Genomic DNA, 27,678 nt, shown 5'->3' with positions numbered 1-27,678 from the left:
AAGGTTTCATAGGAACGCTCTACCTTAGCGGGGGAAATATGGGACAAGGGCGGTTCCATATGGGACAAACCAATTTAGCCCAGTATACGAGATGTCCCGGCAAATATGGGACAGCTGGCAACCCTATGTTCAAGTTCAACAGTGCGTGACAGGGAATGAGGAAAGGTGCAGCTGACTCATACCATTTCCTCGCGGCCCGGTAGCACATGCTTTGCGGCCTGGTGGTTGGGGACCACTGCCATAGGTATCCTGGAATCATGGCCAGATAGGCTGTGCCTTCTTTTCCTTCCACCTCTCCGATCAACAAGACCGGATACTCCAATCCTTCAAAAGGAGCATAGTACCGAGTGTCTTCGGCAGAGCTCCTGGTGGGGTCATAGCAGACGGTTACGTGGGGGTCCGATGTGGGGAGTGGTGGGGTAAACTGTGTGGGGTGCATACTTAATCCCCACCACTGAGGAACTGCAAACTGAGGATACTGCCTGCAGCCACACAAGTCTATGGTGATACCCTCATCAGTGCAAAATTACCTCTACTCCTAGTTGGCAAAGCAAATCCCTCCCGGCCAGGTTACAGCCCAGGCTGGTAGTTACCGTAAAGGAGATGTCACAGGAGCATCCTTCATGTTCCACTGACAATGGTTGTGTGCGTGAGTAAGAATCTTCACGTTCTTCGAATCCAGATAAGGCCAGACAACTGGAGCCCTTTGTCCTTTACTATTTCCTGATCGAGAGTTGAGGTGCTTGCCCCCGTATCAATCATGAATGGAATTGGGATTCCAGCCACTTGTAGGGTGACATGTGGTTCCTGATGAGGGGACGTGCTTATCACCAGGAGATTTCTGCCCTGAGGTCGAGCGAATGGATTATTGGCCTTAAAAGGGCGCCCTTGGGGGCCCAGGCGCAGGGGAATCCTGTCTGGGTTTCCAGGGGCAATTCAGTCTCCAATGGCCATGCCTTCTGCAATTATAACAGGCCCCCATCGGCGGTCCGTGTCGGGGGCCATTTCGTATTGAATCCCTCTGTCTTGCCCCTGTCCCCCAGGGTGTAATACCTGGGTCTCCTCCTCTTGGGGGTCTTCTAGGTGCTTCTAATGCCATATTATGGCTTCCTGGTGGGTCAGTATCGGGGTCAGGATACGGCCAATCGGGGAAGCGCCGGTCAGGGTCTTCGGGCTCTTGCCTTCCATTTAGGGAGTCCCCGTTTCCGCCCACCAATTGGCGCCTCGGGCGTTGGACGTATTCGGTATTTACTTGTGGTCTAGGTCGAGGCTTAAGGCCAATTTATATTTCTGCGTCGAATCTACGCCTTAGGTACGGCGTAGCCTGACGCGCACCTCCCCAAAAGTGTAACTACGCGTCTCAGCGACGCAGACCGCAACAACTGTGATTGGTCCACTTGGTAGCATCACTTGGAGACAATGAACCAAGTCGTCAAATCTACCTGCCGACATAGGAAAATATTTGAAATGCATTTCCTTGTCCATGTCTCTCAGTGGCCGGACAAGCACAGAAAATTCACCCTCCTTCTGCCTCAATCCATTCAATGCTCGTACACACCATCTCCTCCCACGTCTTCCCTCCTTTCTGCGTCGCAGTAACTTCAATAAAAGTAACTCTTGTTCAACATTTATTAGCTCCAACTGCAACATGATGCGCTCAGTTTCAGTCGCCACTGCTTGAAGTACACGAAGAAACTCAACACAGTGGCATAGAAACCCCATCGCCAACTAGCGTTTTGGCGGTGAATTGCAGAGCGACGCGGACACACCAGTGCAGAAGTATAAATGCTCACAAGGGCATAGACCACTTGCGTAGGCTACGGCATCGGCTACAGGTTAGAGCCGACGCAGAAGCATAAATCAGCCTTAACGGTCACTCTGGCCATTCCAGTAGTACAGCACCGCTGGTCTCATCTGAGGCGGGAAGTTCTGGGACCAATTCATGTTATTCGTCTGGATCATGTCGGCGATACCGGGGGAATACATTGCAAGACCATAGTGTTAAGCAAAGGTGAATCTCGTCCTTGATTAAAGGCTGAGTCCCCCGCGGATGTCCCATAGCAAGCAACGAACCGCTCCCAGTAATCACCCCCCGACTCTCCTGGCTTTGGCCTGCACTCTAACACCTTAGTGATGTTCACGGGTTGTTGTAGGTCTGGTTCTAATGACTGGGTCAAGTGGTTCGTCTGTGCTTCTTGGTCATTAGGAAATCGCTGCTCTAGTTCCCTGTGGCTTCGGATCGGCCCCCTGTTAGCATCCTCACCCATCTGATCCTGCCACTTTGTTGTCTCTTCAGGTGACAGTATCATGCACCATAGTCCAAACAGGTCCTGGGGAGTGGCATTATACATCCGGATAATACTTCGAACATACTGAGCAAATTGGGCTGGTTTCTCCTTACGGTCCGGGGCCTGATTCATTATCATTATCATCTGCTGGGGTTTCCAGGGGACGTATGTTCCAATTGTTGGTGGTTGGTTGTCCCCCGCACCTACTCGGGGATTGGGCAACTGCCCAATAGGACACTGCTGTTGGGGACTCAGTTGGTTCCTCCAAGCTTATCACAAGGTTCAGACTGCCCCTCTCCAGGATCTCCTGCCAGGACCCCCTCCGGATTTGCCTTCTGGGATTCAACTTTACTGGCTCTGCCACATTCGATCCTTCAGGGGCCTGGTATGGTGATGCGGGTGGTGCGGTTGGTTGTGGCACTTCTATGGGGGAAAGGGGCAAGGGGGGTGGTGGCAGTCTAGGGTAACATCCCCACTCCTCATCCCTATCAGTATCTTCTGCATCATCAGAAAGAGTCAGTATACCAGACATAGGCTCGGGATCCCGATCAGTTTTCCCACAACACTGTCGTTCTGATCGTTCTTTTCTGTTCATATCAGCCTTTGCCTGTTTTCTCTGTTGTTCCTGTTGGCTTTTTCTCCTACCGTCTTCCCACTCGCACTCTGCCTTTAAAGTTTCCCAACTCTTGGGAGCGCGGTCACCCCTACATAACTCTATTCCTCTGTCACATGCATTTTCCACCAACCGGCCAGTAAGGTACCATTCCGTTTAGTATTGGCTTTATCTTTCCGGACTTTGATTAATAATTTCCACTTTTTACCGCAGTTCTTTTTTCAAATCAAATTCACTGCTTGTTCACAAGGGGTTATATCACAAGTTCCCCCTGGGGGCCATACACCGTTTCCCAATCACTTGGTTAGTGCAGCACTTAACATCTGAAGATCCTTTTCCTTATCCGGTATTTGCTCTCACGTACTCTGGAGGGGGGTCCTCTTCCCTCCCTTATCCTGAACTTGTCCCATTTTAATCCTTATCCTCAAATTTCAACCGGCCATATTTTTGCTGCGGAGGTGAGAAATTTACCGGGCTGCCAGTCTTGTATCCTTATCATCAGATTTCAACTGGCCATATTTTGAGGCATGCACAACCCTTTACCTAATTCGGCAGGCAGCGGCAACCACTTCTCCCGACCAGGTCTCGAATCCCGTTCCAAGTGTAATACAGAATAGCCACTGTCACCCGCAGCAACCTCGCAGAAACAACGGCTAGCCTTATTCTCCGTTAATGCTTATCAAAAACACTTCTCCTGGTCCGGGTGGTCCTGTCAAGGTACAGGTTTCGATGGGCGAGGGGCAGAAAGCCTGGCCAGAGGTAAAACACCTCGGGGCGCCCTACCACTCGGTTGTATTCGATTCAAACCCTCGGTCACTTACTCAGCCCAGAGAAATGTTCCCTATGTTGGGATCCGAGTCACTGCACCAAATGTAAACTTAAATTTGCCAGACCAAATAACCACACCACACACAATTCTTTAACCGCTCACCAGTTTATTCGTTCACACTCAGCCGGCGAGAAGGACTCAGAGCCGATCATCAGGGAGACAGGATATCTCTCTCTCTCCCTCTGGCGGCTCGTAACCAGCTTTCTGTCTAACACTCAGAAATATGACAATTTATAAAACTGGCGAAACAAAGAATCACTTAGTTGAACAGATATTTCTGCCAAGCAGTTCGAGCAAAACTTAATTACTTAGATAAGAGAGTTGACTAAATCAAGGTTTAATTATTAAAAATAAATGTTCTGTCTAGACCTTATCAGTTACTCTCCTCCGCTAGATAAAGAAGGAAACTTAGGTCAGTGATGTGAAACCATGAAGCATGATCTGTGAACTTAGCCATTGTCTCATTCCCATAGGGACAGCTGTGAGCCATTAATCTAAACAAGTTGAAGGCGGATTTTTCAGCCAAGGACAGACTGTGCATATTTTCACAGAACAGAGCACACGCACACAAGCTGGCACTTAACGTTAACCCACTATTTACAAGAAACAGAGAATCATTTCTTATTTCCAAGTTCCCTGAAAATTTCATCACTGCGACACCACTCAACCAGCTGGTATATCTCACTCCTGTACGCCCTCTCGGTGCCATCTGAAATCTGCCGGTGATAGTTGTGTCATCATCAAATTTATAGATGGCAATTGAGCTGTTCCTAGCCTCACCGTCACGGGTGTAGAGAGAGAAAAACAGTTGGCTGAGCACACGTCCCTGGGGTGTTGATTGTCAGTGAGTTGGAGATGTTATTCCGGATCCGGAGGTGTTGATTGTCAGTGAGTTGGAGATGTTATTCCGGATCCGGAGGCATTGAGATCTTCCAGTTAGGAAGTCGAGGGTCCAGTTGCAGACAGGGGTCCAGAGGCCCAGGTTCCGGAGTTTTCCGGTCAGAAGTGTGGGAATGATTGTTTTAAATGCTGAGCTGTAGTCAGCATCGTGACGTAGGTATTTGTATTGTCCAGGTGACCCAAGGCTGCGTGAAGAGCCAATGAGATCACATCTGCCGTAGACCTATTGTGGTGGTAGGCAGATGGCAGTGAGTCCAGGAACTTGCTGAGACAGGAGTAAATCTGAGCCATAATCAGCCACTCAGAGTGCCTCATCACCGTAGAAGTGGCTGCTACTGGGTGATAGGCTGCTCACCCTGCTCTTCTTGGCCACTGCCGTGATTGTTGCCCTTTGGAAGCAGGTGGAAAATTCGGACTGTAGCAGCGAGAGATTGGAAACGTCTTTGAACAGCTGAGAGGTTGATTGGCTGGCACAGGTTTTCAGAGCCATACTAGGTACTCCATCGGGGCCTCTCGCCGTATGAGGGTTCACCCGTTTGAAATACGCTCTGATGTTGGCCTCCAAGACAGAGATCACGGGGTCACCGAGTCCTGCAGGGATCCTCATTGCTGTAGTTGTGTTCCCCCTTTCAAAGTGTGCACAAAAGGCATTGAGCTTATCTGGGAGGGAAGCATCACTGTCAGAGCTGATGTACGTACACTTCCACCTCCAACCTCATTTGGAATTGTGGCTCTGCTCTTCAGATAGCCCTCCGTAAGTCATATCTGCTCGTCGTGTATAGTCCTGGGCTACCAGATTTCAATGTCACAGATCTGGCCCTCAGCATCACCTCCTGGTTCATCCATGGCTTTTTATTCTGGTGTGTACAGTGTGTTCTTGTAGGCACACACTCGTCCACACAGGTTTTAATGAAGTCAGTGACAGCTGTGGCGTACTCACTCAGACTTGCAGATGAATCCCTGAATAAGTCCAGTCCACCGACTCAAAGCAGTCGTGTACACGCTCCTGTGCCACGACTTGGTCCTCACTACTGGTGCTGCAGTCTTCAGTCTCTGTCTGTAGTCAGGGAGTAGTAGTACAACCAGGTGATCAGACTTTTCAAACTGTGGTCGTGTCATAGCGTGGTAAACACTCCCGATGGTCGTTTAACAATGGTCCAGTGAGCTAGTTGCTCTGTCAGTGATACGTTAGTAATAGTTATTTCGAGACTTGTTTAAGCTGGCTTGGTTAAAATCGGTGAGAATGATGGGGAAGGCATCAGGATGTGCTGTTTCATGCCAGGAGCTTGTTTGACACTGGCCTGAGGTGGCCTGTACGCTGCTGCCAAAATGATGGCTGGAAACTCCCGTGGCAGAGCAGATGGAGGGTACTTGATCACTAGGTTGGAGGTTAGGTTAGCAGGACTGGGAGAGCACCACCATGACTGCACATGCCAAAGAGCTGATCATAAAGTACACTCCACCTCTGCTGCCTTTGAAAGACTCAGCAGTCCTATCTTGGCAGTGAATTGTGAAGCCATCGAGCTGTATCGCTGTGTCTGGAATGTAAAATAAAAACACCAACAGTTTTTAATGTACCTCCAGAATAGCAATCTTGCTCTGTTATCTTTGACTTTACTTTCCAGATACCGTACGTCTACCAGCAGGATAGTCTGTATTGGTAGGCAAAAGTTACACTTCCTTAACCGAGCTTTCAGACCAGAGTGACCTCCTCTCTTCCACTGTCTTAAAGGGGAACCACACCAGTGACAACAGTTGATATTTTTTAATCACATTAAAACGATGTTCCTAACTGTATGGTCCATAGATGAAGCTGTGGTTTTCAGCTGTAGCGTCTAAAATGGGCATATATGACTTTCATTGGAGCTCCTGCACGAGTCACCGTGTCTTGATGGTGCCCCAGAATCTCCAGGGCACCTTCTTGGTAAATAATGTGCTTAATTGAGACTGGGTCTTAAAACAAGGTGGTATTTCTCCGTTCCAGTCAATTAAAATATCAGTTAGTGCTGAATACAATAGAAAACAAAACCCTTGCATTTACTTTGTTTCTTCAGCAAATCACCAATTTTCTACCTCTCCTGGTTCTGGATCTTTTTACTCGCGAGAACATGTTTAGTCCCGTTCTCTCTGGGAACAGACTGATATCAGACACCTTTGTCTGGGGTAACCAGTGACCTGTAGCACTCACACTGGTGAGGGAGTGGGGTTTGAGTACTTGGAAAGTCTCCAGAGCAGCCATGTAATATCATGTGCTCTTTGTAGTTCTGTGGGACATGACCAGAACCTGAGATAATACTGACTGGGAGAGACAAACTGAGCCAAGTCACAGATTGATGATGGGCAGAAATGTCCATTCTGATACAGACAGAAAGACAGAGAACTTACTTATAACCATATAACAATTACAGCACGGAAACAGGCCATCTCAGCCCTTCTAGCCTGTGCCGAACGCTTACTCTCACCTGGTCCCACCGACCTGCACTCAGCCCATAACCCTCCATTCCTTTCCTGTCCATATAGCTGTCCAATTTAACTTCAAATGACAACATCGAACCTGCCTCAACCACTTCTGCTGGAAGCTCGTTCCACACAGCTACCACTCTCTGTCGGTCCAGATTCCTGGTCAGTGCCTAGTGCCCAGTTAGACAATGAGGTCATGTTCTTCTAACTTCGGTTGAAGCTCGCTGTAACAGTGTAATGTTCGAGCTCACATTGAGAGTGAAATGAGTTGATTTGTCCCTCACTCATTGATGTGTTTTGTAAATCTTTTTACAGATTAGAAACAGAAAAGAATCTCTGGGAATCTTGAAAACAAAAACACGTCAGTTCTGCTGTCTTTGTCAGCTCACCAGCACTTGAAAACAATCCGTCTCTGAATGTAGAGGAGGAGATGCTTGAGAAGACAGAACAGCAGTCACAGCAAGGAGAATCCGAACACGTGTTCAGTGTCGGGGTGAGATTTGGGTGAATCCACCTGGAGATAAAGCTTCTAATTGTCTTCAGATTATCAAAGGAGTGACTGGATATTCCCTTTGTAGCAGCGACAGATCAGTTGTCAATCCTTGGAGATGAAGATGTATCTCATCCCAGCTGGACCTGTGTTTTGTGTCTGAAAGGAAACATTCTGTTTTAACTCAGTGAAATGCGCTGGAACCGGGGTGCTGAGAACACACCAGCGTTTGTTCACCAGAGATCAGTTTGTCAACTGCAATGATTTTACAAGGGATTCACTATGACTAACATCTGACTTGGTGAATTGTCAGACAATTGATAGCAGGGAGATATCATTCACCTGCTCTCAGTGTGGGCATGAATTATCTCACTCACTCAGACTGCAGATATACCAGTGAGTTCACACTGGGGAGAGGCCAATGATCTGCTCTTTGGGAGAGGATATACTCAGTCATCCAACCTGAAGATACATCAACAAGTTCACACTATAGTGAGGCAGTTCACCTGTTCTGCAGGAAGCAATTGGTTCTGTCATCCAAACTGAAGATTTCAGACTGGGGTGTCGGAGTTTGGATTTCAGTTCAGACATGGTCTGTAAGGAGCTTGTACGTCTTTGCCGTGACCACATGGTTTTCCTCCGGGTGCTCTAGTTTCCTCTCACAGTCCAAGGACATATCGGATAATAGGTTAATTGGTCATTGTAAATTGTCCTCTGGTAGAGCTGGGTTAACAGGTGGATTGCTGGATGGAGCAGCTGATTGGGCTGAAGAGGCCTGTTCCATGCTGCATCTCCAAATAAAATCCAGTAAAATCCACACCAGTGAGAGTCTGTTCACCTGCTCCTTGTGAGAAGAGATTGACTCACTCAGCCCATTCGCAGACACATCAGTGAGTTCACAAGGGAGAGAGACTGTTCTACCATTTTGTGTGTGGAGAGGGATTCTCTAATTCATCCCACATGATGAGACACCAGCGAGTTCACACTGGGGAGACACCGTTCACCTGCTCTGAATGTGGGAAGGGATTTAATCGGCCCTCTAAACTACTAGCACACCAGCGTGTTCACACCAGGGAGAAGCCGTTCACCTGCTCTGAATGTGGGAAGGGATTTACTGAGTCATCTAACTTACTGGTACACCAACGCGTTCACACTGGGGAGAGACCGTTCACTTGCTCTGAATGTGGGAAGGGATTTACTCAGTCTTCTAACCTGCTGACCCACCAGCATGTTCACAGTGGGGAAAGACCGTTCGTTTGCACTGAGTGTGGGAAGGGATTTACTCGGTCGACGATGCTTCTGGTACACCAGCGAATTCACACTGGGGAGAGACCGTTCACCTGCTCTGAATGTGGGAAGGGGTTCACTCGATCAACTCATCTGATGAGACACCAGCGAGTTCACACTGGGGAGAGGCCATTCACCTGCTCTGAATGTGGGAAGGGATTTACCCGGTCATCCCACCTACAGATACATCAGCGAGTTCACACTGGAGAGAGGCCATTCACCTGTTCAGAATGTGGGAAGGGATTTACTCTTTCATCTCACCTTCTGGCGCACCAGCGAATTCACACTGGGGAGAGACCGTTCACCTGCTCTGAATGTGGGAAGGGATTCACTCAGTCATCCCACCTAGTAAAGCACTACCGAGTTCACACTCGGGAAAGTGTTTAAATAAGCAGCCTGCTGGATATTTAACCCTCACAGTTTCTGAATCCAGAGACAAGCTCAAAAGTGACTGTTGGTTTCAGACTGTAATTATTGCTGCTGTCTTCAAACTAAGTCTGCACGGTGTGATTGGGATGGGAGGTGTTTCTTCTGTTGATGTTCATATTTAATGGGAATGGAGTTTAATTTTCCGGATCTGTGACAAATAAATGACTTCTATTTTAACCACTGTCTCAGGTATTTAGTTGATCTACAACACACCCAGAGTACGGTAAGGACCCAGCAGTCAAGATTATCACTGCCACTGTTTCTTGTTCCACGAATGTCCTTTCAAATCCATCCCTGCTTTTCACTTCCCACTCTCCCCGTGGTGATGGGTTCCAAATAGTCACCACTCTGTGGGTGAGAAGGTTTCCCTAGAATTTCCCGAATGACTTTCTGCAGACTGAAGACAAGCTCACTTCAGTTACGTCTGACATGTTCTGCATCCCTCAAACCTCTGGGCTGAGAAAGGGTGGCATTGTTTGTTCTTTTCAACATCGTACACAATGAACTCTGCAGATGCTGGAAATCTAGAGTAATACTCACACAGTGCAGGAGGAACACAGCTGGTCAAGCAGGAAAGTAGAAAGAGTGGGAATTAAGGGGGAATTTCTGGTTTGGTACCGGAGACTAGTGTTCTGCAGGAGTTGGTGTTGGGTCCTTGTCTATTCACATTACATGTTAATAACTTGGATGACGGAATTGAAGGCTTTGTGGCCAAGTTTTCCAATGATGTGAAGATAGATGCAGGACTGGGTAGTTTTTCAGAAGGATTTAGACACATTAGGAGAATGGGCAAAGAAGTGGCCGATCAGAGTCTGGTTTATTGTCAGCAGCATGTGATGTGAAATTTGTTAGCAGCAGCAGTTCAATGCAAAAAATAATAATAATAAATACAATAAAATTATAATAAATAAACAAGTAAATCAATTATGTATATTGAATAGATTTTTTTTTAAACGTGCAAAAACAGAAATACTTTATTTTTTTAAAAACGTGAGGTAGTGTCCAAAGATTCAATGTCCACTTAGGAATTGGATGACAGACGGGAAGAAGCTGTTACTGAATCACTGAGTGTGTGCCTTCAGGCTTCTGTACCTCCTACCTGATGGTAACAGTGAGAAAAGGGCATGCCCTGGGTGCTGGAGGTCCTTAATAATGGACACTGCTTTTCTGAGACACCGCTCCTTGAAGGTGTCCTGGGTACTTGGTAGGCCAGCACCCAAGATGGAGCTGACTAGATTTACAACCTTCTGCAGCTACTTTCAGTCCTGTTCAGTAGCCCCTCCATACCAGACAGTGATGCAGCCTGTCAGAATGTTCTCCACGGTACAACTATAGAAGTTTTTGAGTGTGTTTGTTGACATACAAAATCTCTTCAACCTAATAAAGTATAGTCACTGTCTTGCCTTTCTTTATAACTACATCAATATGTTGGGACCAGGTTAGATCTTCAGAGATCTTGACACCCAGGAAGTTGAAGCTGTTCACTCTCTCCACTTCTGATCCCTCTATGAGGATTAATATATGTTCCTTCATCTTACCCTTCCTGGAGTCCACAATCATCTCTTTCATCTTACTATCGTTGAGTGCCAGGTTGTTTCTGTGGCACCACTCCACTAGTTGGCATATCTCACTCCCGTACACCCTCTCATCACCACCTGAGATTCTACCAACAATGGTTGTATCATCAGCAAATTTATAGATGGTATTTGAGCTATGCCTAGCCACACAGTCATGTGTATATACAGCGTAGAGCAGTGGGCTATGCATACACCCCTGAGGTGTGCCAGTGTTGATCGTCAGCGAAGAGGATATGCTATCACCAATCTGCACAGTTTGTGGTCTTCCAGTTAGAAAGTCGAGGATCCAATTGCAGAGGGAGGTACAGAGACCCAGGTTCTGCAAACACAAAACACAAAATTAAATTCCCTTCCCCCACCCCTTTATCTTTCCCCTTACTGGTTTTTCACCTGGAATCTACCAGCCTTCTCCTTCCCACCCTCCCCCCACCTTCTCTATAGGGCCTCTGCCCCTTCCCCCTACAGTCCTGACGAAGGATTCCAGCTGGAAACGTGGACTCATTGTTTCCACGGATGCTGCCCGACCTGCTGAGTTCCTCCAGCATGTTGTGAGAGTTGCCCAGGTTCTGCGACTTCTCAATCAGGATTGTGGGAATGATGGTGTTAAATGCTGAGCCATAGTGGATGAACAGCATCCTGATGTAGGTGTTTGTGTTGTCCAGATGGTCTAAAGCTGTGTGGAGAGCTATTGAGATTGCGTCTGCCATTGACCTATTGTGATAGCTAAGTTGCAATGCATTTCATCACTGTCAATGTGAGTGCTACTGGGTGATAGTCATTAAGGCATCCCACATTATTCTTCTTAGGCTTTGGTATAATTGTTGCCTTTTTGAAGCAAGTGGGAACTTCTGCCCGTAGCACTGAGAGGTTGAAAATGTCCTTCAATACTCCCGCTAGTTGGTTGGCACAGGTTTTCAGAGCCTTACCAGGTACTCCATCGGGACCTTCTGCCTTGTGAGGGTTCAGTGTCTTTAAAGACAATCTAACATCAGCTCTGAGACAGAGATCACAGGCTCATCAGGTGCAGCAGGTATCTTCACAGCTGTAGTTGTGTTCTCCCTTTCAAAGTGTGCATAGAAGGCGTTGAGTTCATCTGGTAGTGAAGCATCACTGCCATTCATGCTATTGGATTTCGCTTTGTAGGAAGTAATGCCTTGCAAGCCCTGCTAGAGTTCCCAAGCATCCAATATCGCCTCCAACCTCATTCAAAACTGTCTCTTCACCCTTGAAATAGCCCTCTGCAAATCATACCTGGTTTTCTGGTACAGGCCTGGGTCGCCAGACTTGAATGCCACAGACCTAGCCTTCAGCAGATGACGTACCTCCTGGTTCATCCACGGCTTTTGGTTTGGGAATGTACAGCAAGTCTTTGTAGTCACACACTCATCCACACAGGTTTTAATGAAGTCGGTAACAAATGCAGCATTCTCACCCAGGCTCGAAGATGAATCCCTGAATACAGTCCAGTGTACCAATTCAAAGCAGTCCTGTAAGCGCTCCTGTGCTTCCATTGTCCATACCCTCTTGGTCCTCACTACTGGTGCTGCAGTTTTCAGTCTCTGCCTATACTCAGGGAGTAGAAGTACAGCCAGATGATCAGACTTCCCGAAGTGAGGACATGGAATATCATGGTAGGCATTCCTGATGGTGGTGTAGCAATAGTCCAGTGTATTGTTTCCTCTGATATTGCAAGTGATCTGTTGATGGTAGTTGCTTCGTGATTCTTTCAGCCTGGCCTGTAAATGGGTATGGTCATGCACCTTGGTAGAAGGAATAAACATGTAGACTAATTTCTACCAGGGAGAAAATTGAAAAATCAGTGATGCAAGGACTTGAGAGTCCTGCATGAATCCCTGAAGGTTAACCTGCAGGTTCCTCCAGTGGTAAGGAAGACAAATGGAATGTTAGCATTTATTTAAAGAGGATAGAATATAATGGCAAGGATGTATTGCTGAGGCTTTGGTCAGACTGCATTTGGAGTATCGTGAGCAGTCCTGAGCCCCTTGTTTGAGAAAGGATCTGCTGGCAGCATCCAGAGGAGGTTCAGGAGTGTGATTCCAGGAGTGAAAGGGTCAATGTATGAGGAGTGTTTGATGCCACAGGGCCTGTACTCATTGGAATTTAGAAAAATGAGGGGGAATCTCATTGAAACCTATCGAATTTTGAAAGGGCTGGATAGAGTGGATGTGTAAAGGAAGTTTCTATAATGGGGGAGTCTAGCACCAGAAGGCACAGCTTCAGAATAGGTGGACATCCCTTTAGAACAGATACGAGGAGGAATTTCTTTAGCTGGAAGGTGGTGAATCTATGGAATTCATTGCCACAGACGACTGTGCAGTCCCAGTCATTGGGTTTATTTAAAGTGGAGCTTGCTAAGTAAGGGTGACAAAGGTCATAGGGATAAGGCAGGGGAATGAGGTTGAGAATGAAAATAAATTATCCATGACAGAAGTGGGAAAGGGAAAGGGCTGCAGAAGAAGGAAACTGATGGGAGAGGACAGGACAGTGAGAGGGAGGGAAACCAGAGGGATGTTGTGAACATTTCCACTGCTTCCAAAGAGCTACATCTCACACAAAGTGGGAAGGGGTATCATTACTTGGATGTTCTACAGAACATGTTCAAAAACCAGAGACAGAGAGGGTATGGGGCTCTGGGCGATGATGAGTTGCAGGATATCAGAGAAGAGGTTGTGGCAATGATTGACAGAGTAACAACATTTGAAGCTTCATTGTGAAAAACTTCATGTTGACTTTGGCTGTTGACTTTGACTGTTGACACACGCAATGCCTCTTGACAATGAGTATATTGCTTGTGGGAGACTGCTGTGTGATCCGGCTGTTGAAGTTTTGTCCCAGAGATTCCTCGTTTCTTGGGGTTCTGGGTCAAAGAGAATGTCATGGGTTGTATGCCAAAGAGTTCACACAGGTGAGTGGCCGCTAACCTATTCTGTGTGTGAGAAGGGATTCACTTAATCAATCCCACATGATAAGACACCTACGAGTTCACACTGGGGAGAAGATATTCATTTGATCAGACTGTGGGAAGGTACTTCATCAGTCATCTCACTTGTAAACACACCAATGAATAGAGGCCTTTGATCTGCACTGTCTGTGGGAAGGGATTCATTCACTAACCTGAACTGTGGAAACATCAGCAAGTTCACACTGGGGAGAGGCTGTTGACTTACTGTGAGTGTGGGTAGAAATTCACTCAGCATACTAACCTGTAAATCCTTTAGTTGTTCTGACTGTGGGATGCTTTTCATTATAAGTTTCAAAGTAAATTTATTATCAAAGTACATATGTATCAGCATATACTACCTTGAGATTCGTTTTCTTTTGTGAATCATAATCAATGAAAGACCACCCAACTTGGGCGTTCAATCAGAGTCCAAAAGACAACAGAGTGTTTAAGTACAAAAATAAATGTATAATAACGTGAAATAATGATAAATATACTCCTGGGTATGACTCTAAACTGTAACCTGTGATGAGGCTCTATAAATAAATAAATAAAATTCAAGTAACACAAAAGAAAATTATTGCCACTTGGAATGTAAGAACCCTATATCAAGCAAGAAGATTGGACAATGTGATAAATGAAATGGAAAGACTAAAGATTAACATCATGGGAATTAGCAAAGTTCATTGGATAGGTGCTGGAACATGTCAGAATAGAAATAAAACATATTCTTTTGGGACATCCCATACTAATGGAGTAGGAATTCTTATGGATGAAAACATGGCAAAAAGTGTTTTAGGACATTGGGCAATATCAGAAAGAATGCTCCTTGTTAGATTCAGAGGACAACCATTTGATTTAGCAATTATACAGGTATATGCACCAACAACAGATGGAACAAATGAGGATATAGATAAATTCTATGAAGAGCTTGAACAAGCAAAGAATGGATGCAAATCTCAATATTGTTATTGTCATGGGAGATCTAAATGCTAAAGTAGGACAAGGTGCTGATGGAAATACCATAGGAAAATTTGGACTAGGGGAAAGAAATGAAAGAAGTGAGAAATGGATAGAATGGTGCAAGATGGATAATCAGGTCATTATGAATACCTACTTTAAAATCCAAGACACTTGTGGACCTGGAAAAGTCCAGGTGATAACACTAGAAATCAAATTGACTTTATTACTATAAACCAAAGATTTAGAAACTCAGTGACTCAATGCAAAACATATCCAGGTGCAGACTGTAATAGTGACCATAACCCAGTAGTATGTCATGTAAAAGTAAAACTTAAAAAACTAAAGAAGCAAAAACCTGAACAATCCCTTGACTACTTGCAATTAATTAAAGAAGAAAACTTAAGACAAAATTTTACAATTGAAGTAAGGAATAGATTTCAAAGTCTAGAAATAGAATCTGTTGAAGATGATAGCAATCATGTAGAAATGAAATTTAACTCTCTAAAGGATGCCTTGGTAGAATCAGCAAAGTCAGTGATTCCTAAAAAAGAAAAAAGCGCAAAGAATAAATGGATGACAGATGAAATCAAAAATCTAATGGAACAAAGGAGACGGAAGAAAGCAAATCCTATGGAATATAAGTCCTTAAAAAAAAGTTAAAAGCTCATGTCAAAAAGCCAAAGAAGAATGGTTAAACCAGGAATGTGAGCAAATAGAAAGAATCCCTATTACTGATCCAAAAAGGGTGCATCAACAAATCAAGAATATCACTGGTAAAAAGCTCCTCTGTTCTTCAGGTGGATGTTTGAAAGCAAAGGACGGTACCATTATCATGGAAAAAGATGAGATTATGAACAGATGGACTGAGTATATTCAGGAATTGTTTGAAGACAATTGAGGTGTAAAACCAGAAATTAAGAAAAACATTGAAGGTCCAAATATTTTAAAATCTGAAGTTCGTAATGCAATAAATAAGATGAAGAAAGGAAAGGCAGCAGGTCCTGATGAATTAGTAATAGAACAAATTATTGCCCTTGAAGATTATGGAATTGAAAAACTTACTGATTTAATCAATGACATTTATGAGACTGGAATAATACCAGAAGAGATGAAAAAAATCAGTATTTATCACTCTTCCTAAGAAACCTGGAGCAATAGAATGTGAATTACATTAAAAAAGTAATAGGCATCCATTAGTCTCGTGAGACCATGGATTTGCACCTTGGAAGGTTTCCAGGGTGCAGGCCTGGGCAAGGTTGTATGGAAGACCAGCAGTTGCCCATGCTGCAAGTCTCCCCTCTCCACACCACCGATGTTGTCCAAGGGAAGGGCACTAGGACCCACACAGCTTGGCACCGGTGTCGTCGCAGAGCAATGTGTGGTTAAGTGCCTTGCTCAAGGACACAACACCCTGCCTCAGCTGAGGCTCGAACTAGCATAGGACCATAAGTTTAATGAGTCATATCACCAAGATACTTCTAAGAATTTTGATGACAAGAGCTAAAAGTAAGATACAAGCTGAAACAGGTAAAGAACAACGTGATTTTGTGAAAGACAAAGGTACAAGAAACACAACATTGATGTTAAGGATACTATCAGAATGAGCTATACAAGTGCAAAAAGATTTGTTTATTTGTTTTATCGACTACACAAAAGCACTTGATAAAGTGAAGCACAATAAGTTATTTGAAATATTACAGAAAACTCTAGATCTAGATTCGAAAGACCTCCACCTAATCAGAAATCTGTACTGGGTTTTCTCCCCTGATGTATTTAATGTGTACAGTGAAACAATATTACAAAAAATAAGAGATCTTGGGAATTAAAGTTGGCAGTGAAAACATCAATAATTTCAGATATGCAGATGCCACTGTGTTAATTGCAAGTATGGAGGAAGAACTACAAAACTTAATTGATATAGTTGTTGAAGAAAGTGCAAAAGTGGGTCTATTTATCAATTGCAAAAAGACAGAATGTATGGTGATATCCAAGAAGAAGGAGAATCCTATCTGCAGGCTGAGAATAAATGGGGAAGACATAAAACAAGTAAAGAACTTTTGCTACTTAGGAAGCTGGGTGACATCAGGTGGCAGGTGCGACTTGGACATCAGAAGAAGAATAGGGATGGCAAAAGACACCTTTACAAGAATGAAGAGTATATTGACCAATACTAAACTAGGCATGACAACCTGCCTCAGAGTACTGAAATGTTACGTTTATCCAGTTATATTATATGGCTCAGAATGTTGGACAGTATCTAGTAACATGAGGAAACAAATTGAAGCAGCAGAGATGTGGTTTTTGAGGAAGATGCAAAGAATATCATGGATGAAACGAATATCTAACGAGGATGTCATGAACAGAGCAGGCACAAAAAGAGAAATAGTGTGTGAGATCATGAAAAGGCAACATAACTTCATTGGGCAAGTGATTAGGAAAGAGGAGTTAGAATGCACGGTAATTATGGGAAAGATTGAAGGGAAGAAAGCAAGAGGAAGGCAAAGACAAATGATGATGGAGACAGCAGGGAGAGAACTGGAAATGAATACCAATGAATTGATCCACTTGACCCGAAACAGGAGTGTGTGGACCATGGTAGTCAAAGCTCAAACTGGGCATGGCACCTGATGATGATGATGAATGATAAATAAATAAGGAATAAATATGAAGAAAAGGAGATGAGTATCTTGAAACTGAGCCCATTGGATGTGTAGACATTTCAATGTTTGGCAAGTGAAGTTGAGTGAAGTTATCCCATTGGTTCAACAGCCCGATGGTTGATGTTTCCTCAACCTGTTGGTGTGAGTTCTGAGGCTCCTGTACCTTCTTCCTGATGGCAGCAGCATGATGAGAACATGTCCTGGGAGGTGGGGGTCCCTGATGATGGATGCTGCTTTCCTGAGACAGTGTTTCATGCAGATGTGCTCAGTGGTGGAGAGGACATTGAGCTGTCTAACTTCAGGACACATCTGTAATCCCACCCTGGAGAGAGGTCATTCACCTGGTGCAGGTGCAGAAAGGAATTCATTCAGTCACCTGACCTGCTGAAGCACCAATGAGTTCAGACAGCGGAGTAGCCTTGCACCTGTTCCGAGTGTGGGAAGTGTTCAAACTAAAATTCATTATCAGAGGTCATACACGTCACCACATGTAACCTTGGGATTCTTTTTCCTGCGGGCATACTTAACAAATCCACAGAACAGTAACTGTAAACAGGATAAATATATAACTGTGCAAATGCAAATACAAATAAATAGCAATTATTAATGAGCATGTAGTAACTAGATAATCAGTCGATAAAGTGAGACCCATTAGCTGTGTGATCACCAGAAACAGAATGTGTAGTAATCCCCTTTTGTTCAAGAGCCTGATGATGGAAGGGTAGTAACTGGACTTGAACCTGGTGGTGCAAGTTCTAAGGCACTTGTACTTTCTTCCTGATATTTGATGGTGGATCCTGCTTTTCTACAGCAACTGTGCTCAATAGTTGGAAGGCCTTTGCTGTATATACTGGGCTGAGTCCACTATCCTTTGTAGGATTTTCCACAAAAAGTATTGGTGTTCCCTTACCAAGCTGTAATGCAGCCAGTCAGCACACTTTCCACCAAACATCTATAGAAATTTGCCAAGTTTTTTGATGATGTGCCAAATCTCTGCAGACTCCCGAGGAAGTAGAGGCAGTGTCGAGCTTTGTTTGCGCGAGAGAAGAGGGTTCCCTTAAACTTCCTGCATGCCTTTGGCAGACTGAAGAAGCAAGCAATCTCACTGGGGGTTGTCCCAGATATTCCTCATTCCTGGAGGCTCTGGGCAAAGGAAGGATATCATGGCTTGTTGAACCCGTACGTCTGAAATCAGAGTGGGGAACCATTAGATAGATGTTCAGTGGAGCAGGGTCAGAAACCAGCACAGTGCAGGGCTCAGGACAACACACAATGGTGGGAGTAGGAGCACAGGGTGAGGCGGAGGGAATTAGCTGAGGAGGATGTGGCAGCGAATGGAAGATTGACAACATTTGGAAGCTGACTGGCAGGAAAATGTCATTTTATGTGTGGAGTTTGACTTGACATATGCAATGCCTGTTGACATTGAGTATATAGCTTGTGGGAGCTTGCTGTGTTAAATGGCTGCTGTGTTCTCCTTGGGAAAATGTTGACTGGATTGGAGCCAACTCCAGAATGGTGAAGATTGTCAGTGGTGCAATCGATCTCTACCCCAAAGTGCACTGGAGGAAAATATTGTGGAGTGTCAACCAGAATGTAGCAAACTACAGCAGCAAATTGAAAACTAGTGAATCCAGGGAATAGTTCCACCCTATTCCTTACTTTGTCCATCTTGCTACATGGCTGTTCAGCAAATTGGAAATACATTGCCCCATAACGAATGGGCCACAGCTGGTGATGTGAGGTTTGACTGTACCTGGGGTGACAGACGCCCTCTTCCAGATCATCAAGATCGCCCGAGTACTTGAGACAGCCTCCAGCATTGGTTGCGATATGGGGACATTATTGTTGGAATGCACACTCCAGAAAGAACATCACGATTGTTTTGAACAAAGGAATCACACCTCTTTGAGGAAGCCTTCAACCTCCAGTCTGTTCAGAGTTGAGTTTATAGCCGTGTACACCAGTACATGTACAGGTTCAATGACAGGCAGCTGCATTACAGGAACATGGCATTACTAGAAAAGCACAAATTAAACATTATACATGATCTTACTAGAAAAGAACCGTTAGATTTATCTGAATACAATTCCTATAGACCAATCTCTGTACTGAATGTGGATTTTAAAATTATTTCTAAGATCTCAGCTAATAGACTTAAAAGTATTATACCTAGTGTTATTTCCAATGATCAAACTGGATTTATTAAAAATAGATATTCACATTTTAACATTCAAAGATTACTAAACATTATTCACTTTTCTCCATCTAAAGAATCTGAATGTGTTGTTTCTCTTGATGCAGAGAAAGCCTTTGATAGGATGGAGTGGTCTTACTTATTTGAGGTTTTGGAAGGATTTAATTTTGGTCCGGGATTTATTTCCTGGATCAGATTGATCCATCAAGCCCCTACGGCTGAGGTTGTAATTAATAATCAAAAATCTCCTTACTTTAGATTATACAGAGGTACTCGTCAGGGATGTCCTCTTAGCCCTTTATTATTTAACTTGTCTTTAGAACCCCTTGCTATTGCTCTTAGAGATTCCAGTACTGTTCAGGGTGTTAAGGGAGGGGACAAAGTACACAAGGTTTTGTTGTATGCAGATGACCTGTTAGTTCATATTTCAGATCCTAGGAAATCTATTCCTTCTATGTTATCTATATTTTCTGAATTCAGTAGTTTTTCTGGATATAAATTAGTCATAGTCATAGTCATACTTTATTTATCCTGGGGGAAATTGGTTGAATTTACATAAAAGTGAGTTATTTCCCATTAATAATTACTCGGATCAATATCATCAGGTACCATTTATTATTGCTAAAAATTACTTTACTTATCTTGGTATTAAAATTACTAAAAATTTTAAGGACCTGTATAAATATAATTTTCTCCCATTAATTGATTACACCCAACAAATGCTTTCTAAATGGTCACCTATGACGTTATCATTAATAGGTCGAATTAATGCTATTAAAATGATAGTTCTACCGAAATTCTTATATATATTTCAGGCAGTTCCTTCCTTTGATCCTAAAATGTTTTTTGACAGAACAGACTCGATAATCTTATCTTATATTTGGAATAATAAAAATCCTAGATTGAGTAAACCCTTATTGCAGAAATTAAAAAAGGACGGTGGTATGGCTTTGCTAAATTTTAGAATATATTATTGGGCAATTAATATTCAATATATTACTCTTTGGATTCATTACTCAGACATACATGAATGTCCTTCATGGTTGGATTTGGAGGAAAACTTGGTGAAGGGGTTTTCTTTGGCCTCTTTGCTGGGAGCTCCTCTTCCCTTTTTGTTTTCTAAGATTAGTAGACAAGATTTTAATCCCATTATTAAACATACATTAAGAATTTGGTTTCAGTTTCACAGATTTTTTGAGTTAAATAATTTTGTAATACCCATTTCAATTATTTTTTTTAAACCATCAATTTTGGATAAGGCCTTTTCAATTTGGAAAACGAAGGGAATAACAACTTTTTCAGATTTGTTTTTAGGGGATTGTTTAATGTCTTTTTCTCAGTTAGTGGATAAATATGATTTATCTAATATACACTTTTTTAGATATTTACAAATTAGGATTTTTTTACATAGTTTGCTGCCAAATTACCCTTCTGCTTATCCACCTAATATGACAGATGCTCTCTTTCAGCTTAAATCACTTCAAAAAGAATCAATAGCTATAATTTATAAACGGTTATTGAATTTACGTATGATATCTAACGATAAAATTAAACGTGCTTGGGAATTGGAATTTCAAGAGTCATGTTTAGATAATCAATGGAGTAAAATTTTTTATTTAGTTAATAACTCATCTATTTGTGCCCGTCATTCCTTGATACAGTTCAAGGTAGTGCATAGGGCCCATAGGTCAAAGGATAAACCGGCGCGTATTTTCTCCAATATTAATCCTATTTGTGACAGATGTAATATTGAGGTGGCCACTTTAACTCATATGTTTTGGTCTTGTATAAAGCTAGATAATTTTTGGAGAGATGTTTTTAAAACACTATCAAAAGTCTTGGACCTACAACCTAATTTACTTACGGCAATCTTTGGGATTATCCCATCCGAAACAGGAAATATTTCTGTTTCCGCTCAACGTATGATAGCTTTTTCAACTTTATTGGCTAGGAGAGCCATTTTATTGAAGTGGAAGGATTCTAATCCACCTACTGTCTTTTATTGGCTTTCCACCATTATGTCCTGTTAATGTTTGGAGAAAATAAGAAGTTGAACCATTAGACCAAAAAAATTTTTTAAATTTCCTGTTTCAGCCATAGGCATTCATGTAAGTATTCACAAACAAAGACACTGTACATGTGTGTTAACCCACAAAAAAAATCACTATTATACTTATTTAAAATGGTTAATAGAAAACAAATGGTTAATGAAGTAGCAGCACAGAAAACTTATCATCCACCAAACGAGCTGATCTGACATGTGCTGACAGACTTTCATATCTCTCTCTGTCTGTCTGTCTATCTATCTACAGCAGACATCCCACCTGTCCCGGAAGTTCCGGGAGTCTCCCGCATATTGATAGCGGCTCCCTGATGCCCGCAAATTATGTACAATATCCCGGAAATCAATTTATTTAGAGCGAGCGAGTGAGAGGGAGACAGAGAGAGCGAGAGAGTGACAGAGAGAGCATCCTGATTGGTCTCTCTTTGTGCTAAGTAGACCTATCATTTTTTTCTGTGGGCGGGCTTTACAGTCGACCTCTCTCTCTCTTTCATTGTCGATCAGTTCAGTTTAGTGTCCTGCAGCGCCATGGCAGAGTGTTCCCAAAAAAAAAGAAAATATAAAACCTACTTCACCCCAGACTACACTAAAGTGTACCCCTGCCTAATAGGGATACAAAATAATGACTGTTGCTCACTGCACTGTTTGCATCAGTGACTTTTCTATTGCCCATGGTGGGTTAAATGACTGTAAAAGACGTGCTGAGGTGAGTTTAACAGGTGTCATTCATTCATTAGCATAGCTAACATTATTTAAACTAGCTGGCTAGCTGCTAAGGAGCTACTCTATTGATGTCCTACGTGATGAGGCCAAACTCCCTGTAGACTTGCTTAAAGTTGTAATAGAATAAAAAAAACGACTCCATAACTCCATGATAAGTTGCGATTCAAAGAGCTCTGCCAGTTGATGAAGCTGCTTTTGGTGCTGCCAAATTCTAATTGTGATGTAGAAAGGCATTCAGCATGGTGTGTCACATTAAGTCAGAATTCAGAAGTCAGCTGTCTCAGAAAACACTTGTGAATCTGATGTCTTGCAAAATTAACAAATTCATTGACACAGACTGCTATGAGGTTGAGACTTCCAAATGCTCATATCTGCCAAGCAAGCCACATCACAGTACAAGGAAAGTTTGCAAAAGCAGTAGAAAAGCTATTTGCATTAGCATTTAGCTATTAGCATTGAGACAGACAACAAAATACTCAATAAGAAATATATGTGTGTGTGTAAATAGTTTCAATATGTGATCAAATAAATTGTTGTGTTCTTTCATAATCAAATGTCCTGTATACATGCACCCTTGGAGGTCGACCGGGGGAAGGGGAATATGGGGTTGTGGGGGTGGGGGGGTGGGGCTGGTGGTGCTACCTCCCTGAAATGAGTTTTTGCAGGGTGGGATGTCTGTATCCCTCAGCCATCAGGCTCTTTAACAAAAGGGAATAGCTACACTTATTTTCATTTGTCTCATCATTGAAATGTCCCAGAACCAATTATTTCACTTTAAATGATTCTTTGTCTCAATATCTCACATTCCTGTATTTATTTCTATTTATTTATATTTGCCTTTGCACAGTTTGTTGTCTTCTGCACCCTGCTTGATCTTTCAGTGATCCTGTCAGAGTTGCTGAGTATGCCCACAGGAAAATGAATCTCAGATTGTATATGGTGACACAAATATACTTTGATAACAAAATGTACTTTGAAAGTTGAACTGTGAAATGGCACCGTGCATACCCAGAAAGCCCAGCGCTTCAGAAATCACCGTCCGTCAGCCGTCAATCAAATGCGCATGCGCGGAGGTCGCAGACGGCGCATGCGCTCAATGGACAAACGGCGCTGCAGCTTCGGGAGTAGGTAGGAGTGGGGTTCGGGTGGGTTTTCATCAGCCCGGCGTCCGCAGCCTGACTGAGGGACAAATGCTGCGGGCGGGTGCCGGACACACTATGGCTCTGGATCCCGGGACGGCCCCGCTTATTTCTCCCTCTCTTTGCCCCACGATTTGAACCCCGGTGAATTTTCCGACGATCGGCGCTGCCGAGGCCATGTTGCGGCGCATGCGCATCGCGGGCCGGTGAGGGACAGAGGCTGGGTTCGGGGTTGGTGACAATGTCTCTGTGTAGAGGCGGCAATGGGTGATGCTGCCAAGGCTTTCCACTCAGTCCGCAGGCTGAGGGGCTGGCAGCCCAGTCATCTCCCAGACACAGCCGAGCCTCAGCTGTCTGAATCCCAGGATCGGGAACGGAACAGAATCAGAGTGACAGATCACCGGCATATGTCATGAAATGTGTTGTCTTTGCGGCAGAAGTACAATGCAATATATAATTATAAAAAACAACGAATTACAGTTAACATGTGTAACAGAAATTAAATATGTTGTGCAAAACAAGAGTAATGAGGTAGGATTCATGGGTTCAATGTCGATTCAGAGTCATATTACAGACGGGAAGAAACTGTTCCTGAATCATTGAGTTTGGCTCCTGTACCTCCTTCCTGATGGTAGCAATGAGAAGAGGGCGAGGCCTGGGCGATGGGGATCCTTAATGATAGATGCTGCCTTGTTCAGGCATCGATCCTGAAGATGTCCTGGATGCTACAGAGGCTAGTGCCCATGATGGAGCTGACTGAGTTAACAACTTTATGTAGCCTCTTTCAATTCTGTGCAGTAGCCCTCTCTCCACCCCCCTCCTCCCATACTACTTAGTGATGCTCAGATCGAATCTATAGAAATTTGTAAGTATCTTTGATGATGTATGAAGTCTCCTCAAACTCCTAATGAAATATAGCCACTCTTGTGCTTCTTTGTAGCTGCATTGATATACTGGGCCCTGGTTAGATCCTCAGAGATGTTACACACAGGATCTTGAAGTTGTCCACTCTTGAGGACTGGTGTGTGTTCCCTCATTTTAACCTTTCTGAAGTCCACAATCTGCTATTTGGTCTTGCTGACGTTGAGTGCAGAGTTGTTGCTGTGACATCACTCAAGTAACTGGTATATCTCGCTTCTGTTTGCCCTCTTGTCACCATCTGAAATTCTGCAAACAATAGTTGTGTTGTCATCATATTTATCGATGGCGTTGGAGCTGTGGCTTGCCACACAGTCATGGGTGTAGAGAGAGGAGGTCAGTAGGCTAAGCACACATCCCTGAGGTGTGCCAGTGTTGATTGTCAGTGGGGTGGGGATGTTATTTCCAATTCACACAGGTTGGGGTCTTCCAGTTAGGAAGTCAAGGATCCATTTGCAGAGGGAGGTACAGAAGCTGGAGCTTTTCAATCATATCTGTAGGAATGATTGTGTTAAGCGCTGTGTTGTAGTCAGTAAACTGCATCCTGACAAAGGTCAGCTGATATTGTCCAGCTGATCCAAGGATGTGTGGAGAGCCAATAAGATTGCACCCCCTGTAGACCAATTGTGGTGATAGGCAAATTGCAATGGGTCCAGGTTGTTGCTGAGACAGGAGTTAATTCTAGCCATAACCAACCTCTCAAAGCATTTTGTCATCCTAGATGTGGGTGCTACTGGATGATAGTTGCTAAGACTGCGCAGCCTGCCCTTCTTGGGCACAGGTTGACCTATGATTGTAGGTCAAACTCCGACTGTAGGAATGAGAGATTGAAAATTTTGGAGAGATGGGATTTAGTTGCAGCCAACAGGCTGAGTATGAAATCATTAGGGATGCAGAATCAGAAAGGACAGCAAATATGGTACTCAGGGTGTTGTATCTAAATGAACATAGTATAAGAAATAAGGTGGTTGGTCTTGTTGCAATATTACAGATTGCCAGGTGTGATGTGGCTGGTACTGAATCATGGCTGAAGGATGGTTGTAGTTCGGAACTGAATATCCAAGGTTACACATTATATCGGAGGAATATGAAGGTAGGAGGAGGGGCTGGCGTGGCTCTACTGATAAAGAATGGCATCTAATCAGTAGAAAGCTGTGACACAGGATCGGAAGATGTTGAATACTTGTGGACTGAGTTAAGAAACTGCAAGGGTAAAAGGGTGCTGATGACAGTTATATACAGGCCTCCCAACAGTAACTGGGATGTGGACCACAGGTTACAACAGGAAATAGAAAAGGCGAGTCAAAAGGGCAATGTTATGGTAGTCATGGGAGATTTTAACATGCAGGTCGATTGGGAAAATCAGGTTGGTAATGGATCTCAAGAGAGTGAGTTTGTTGAATTCCTAAGAGATGGGTTTTTAGAACAGTTTGTCATTAAGCCTACTGGGGGATCAGCTATACTGGATTGGGTGTTATGTAATGAACTAGAGGCGATTAGGGAACTTAAGGTAAAAGAACACAATATGAGTGTATTCAACTTGAAATTTGATAGGATGAAAGTAAAGTCTGATGTAGCAGTATTTCAGTGGAATAAGGGAAATTACAGCTGGCCAAAGTAAATTGGACGGAGGTGCTGGCAGGGATGACAGCAGAGCACCACTGGCATGTGTTTCTGGAAAAAATGAAGAAGGTGCAGGATATGTGTTTTCCAAATGTTACGTACCCCATAACTGGGTTGCCAAACCAGCAGAAATGGACCACTGAGTTGGAGTCTGGGTTACTGGAACTAAGAAAGTTTTATTAAAGAAATAAGTAACACAGTACTCTAATCATAAGGATATAAATGCAACAGGTTAGCAATGATAAAACACAAATGTACACAGAACTAGGGTAATAAGAATCAATCAAGCCCTATCGCAGTCTAGGGGTAAAATGATCAGTCTCAAGTGACAGAGTTCAGTTCAGCTTAGTACAGTTCGCAGTAATCGCTGTTGTGCCATTGGAGAGAGAATATGCAAATCGGATTCAGACAGACCTTTGTTCTTCACAGTTAGCTTTCGGTGCGAGCCCTTTTAATATCTTCTGAGGTCACCGACTGTGACCCCTCCGTTCCGGATACGATCGTTCCTCTGCAGTGAACCCGGCACCCAGGCAAGGGCGGACGCACACACCAGGTTCCCGCCGATCGTACCTTTCCACCCTGTGCGTCTATGGTCGGTCCTGTGACCAGACCTCCAAACTCCCACCAACTTGTGAGGGCACACCGCTCTTCCAGGGTCTCGTGATCTCGTGGTGTCCTGTGCCTTAGCGAACCTGTTCCTTTTATCCCCCTGCTGGGGTATCGCCTGTCCATCAAACTTCAAACAGTTCAGTTTCAAAGCAACCGGTCTGACAATACTCGGAACTGTGTCGCTTTTCGTTAATCTCTCTCGTCTCCCATTAACATTTGGAATGTTTCTCTCTTTGTCTCTCTTATCAGCATCAATCTTCTGATAACTTGGTCTTTTGTCACACAAAAATGAAGAAATACTTAAATAGTAAAATAGTACAACTGTGGTTGACAAGGGAAGTCAAGCTATTGTAAAAGCAAAAGAAAAGGCATTCAACAAAGCAAAAATTAGTAGGAAGATAGAGGATAGGGAATTTTTTTTTAAAAACCTACAGAGAGCAACTAAAAAATCATTAGAAGGGAAAAGATGAAATATGAAAGCAAGCTAGCAAATAATATCGAAGTGGATAGTAAAAGTTTTTCCAAATATGTGTTGTGAACTGTAACATTTTAGAAACAAACCAGCAGTAACAGATTTCACACTGAGTTCGGTTTTGATGTTAAAACCACTACCTTTATTAGTATCTACTTATAATATAGTAACTCAACCAAGATAAACAGAAGTTAACAGCATTATGTTATATTTATGTGTGGAAATGTAACTCCCAAACTATTGAGCTTGGGGGAACAAGGCTTAGAGTCTTGAGATGGTAAAGTAGGGAAGTTCAGTAATCCACGAGATAGATGATGGAAGAGAGATATTTGTAATTCACGCTGTAATAGAGAGAGGAGGTAAGTACGATGTATTCCACAGGTTCCACGCTGGTAAAACGAGATAACAGTCGCCGTAGATCTTATCCGTCGTCGTTCCAAATCCACATACAAATTATCACCGAAAGTGACCTGTCAC

At 43.6% G+C, this 27,678-nt stretch overlaps 1 protein-coding gene across 1 annotated transcript in view; it reads left to right on the top strand.

Moving 5' to 3' along the window:
• The window catches only part of LOC140203686 (uncharacterized), a 161,717-nt gene that overhangs the window by 50,450 nt on the left and 83,589 nt on the right, over positions 1-27,678 (top strand). The window contains exons 6-8 of the mRNA XM_072269732.1: positions 7,475-7,583; positions 8,484-9,246; positions 23,453-23,564. Of these exons, the coding sequence (XP_072125833.1) occupies positions 7,475-7,583; positions 8,484-9,246; positions 23,453-23,564 (984 nt within the window). The remainder of the gene's footprint in view (positions 1-7,474; positions 7,584-8,483; positions 9,247-23,452; positions 23,565-27,678) is intronic.

The sequence above is a fragment of the Mobula birostris genome, chromosome 10 (genome assembly GCF_030028105.1).
Source record: "Mobula birostris isolate sMobBir1 chromosome 10, sMobBir1.hap1, whole genome shotgun sequence".
Taxonomy (NCBI): Eukaryota; Metazoa; Chordata; class Chondrichthyes; order Myliobatiformes; family Myliobatidae; genus Mobula; species Mobula birostris.
The sequence above is the reverse complement of the archived record's forward strand: the minus strand, read 5'-3'. Positions and strand labels throughout refer to the sequence as shown.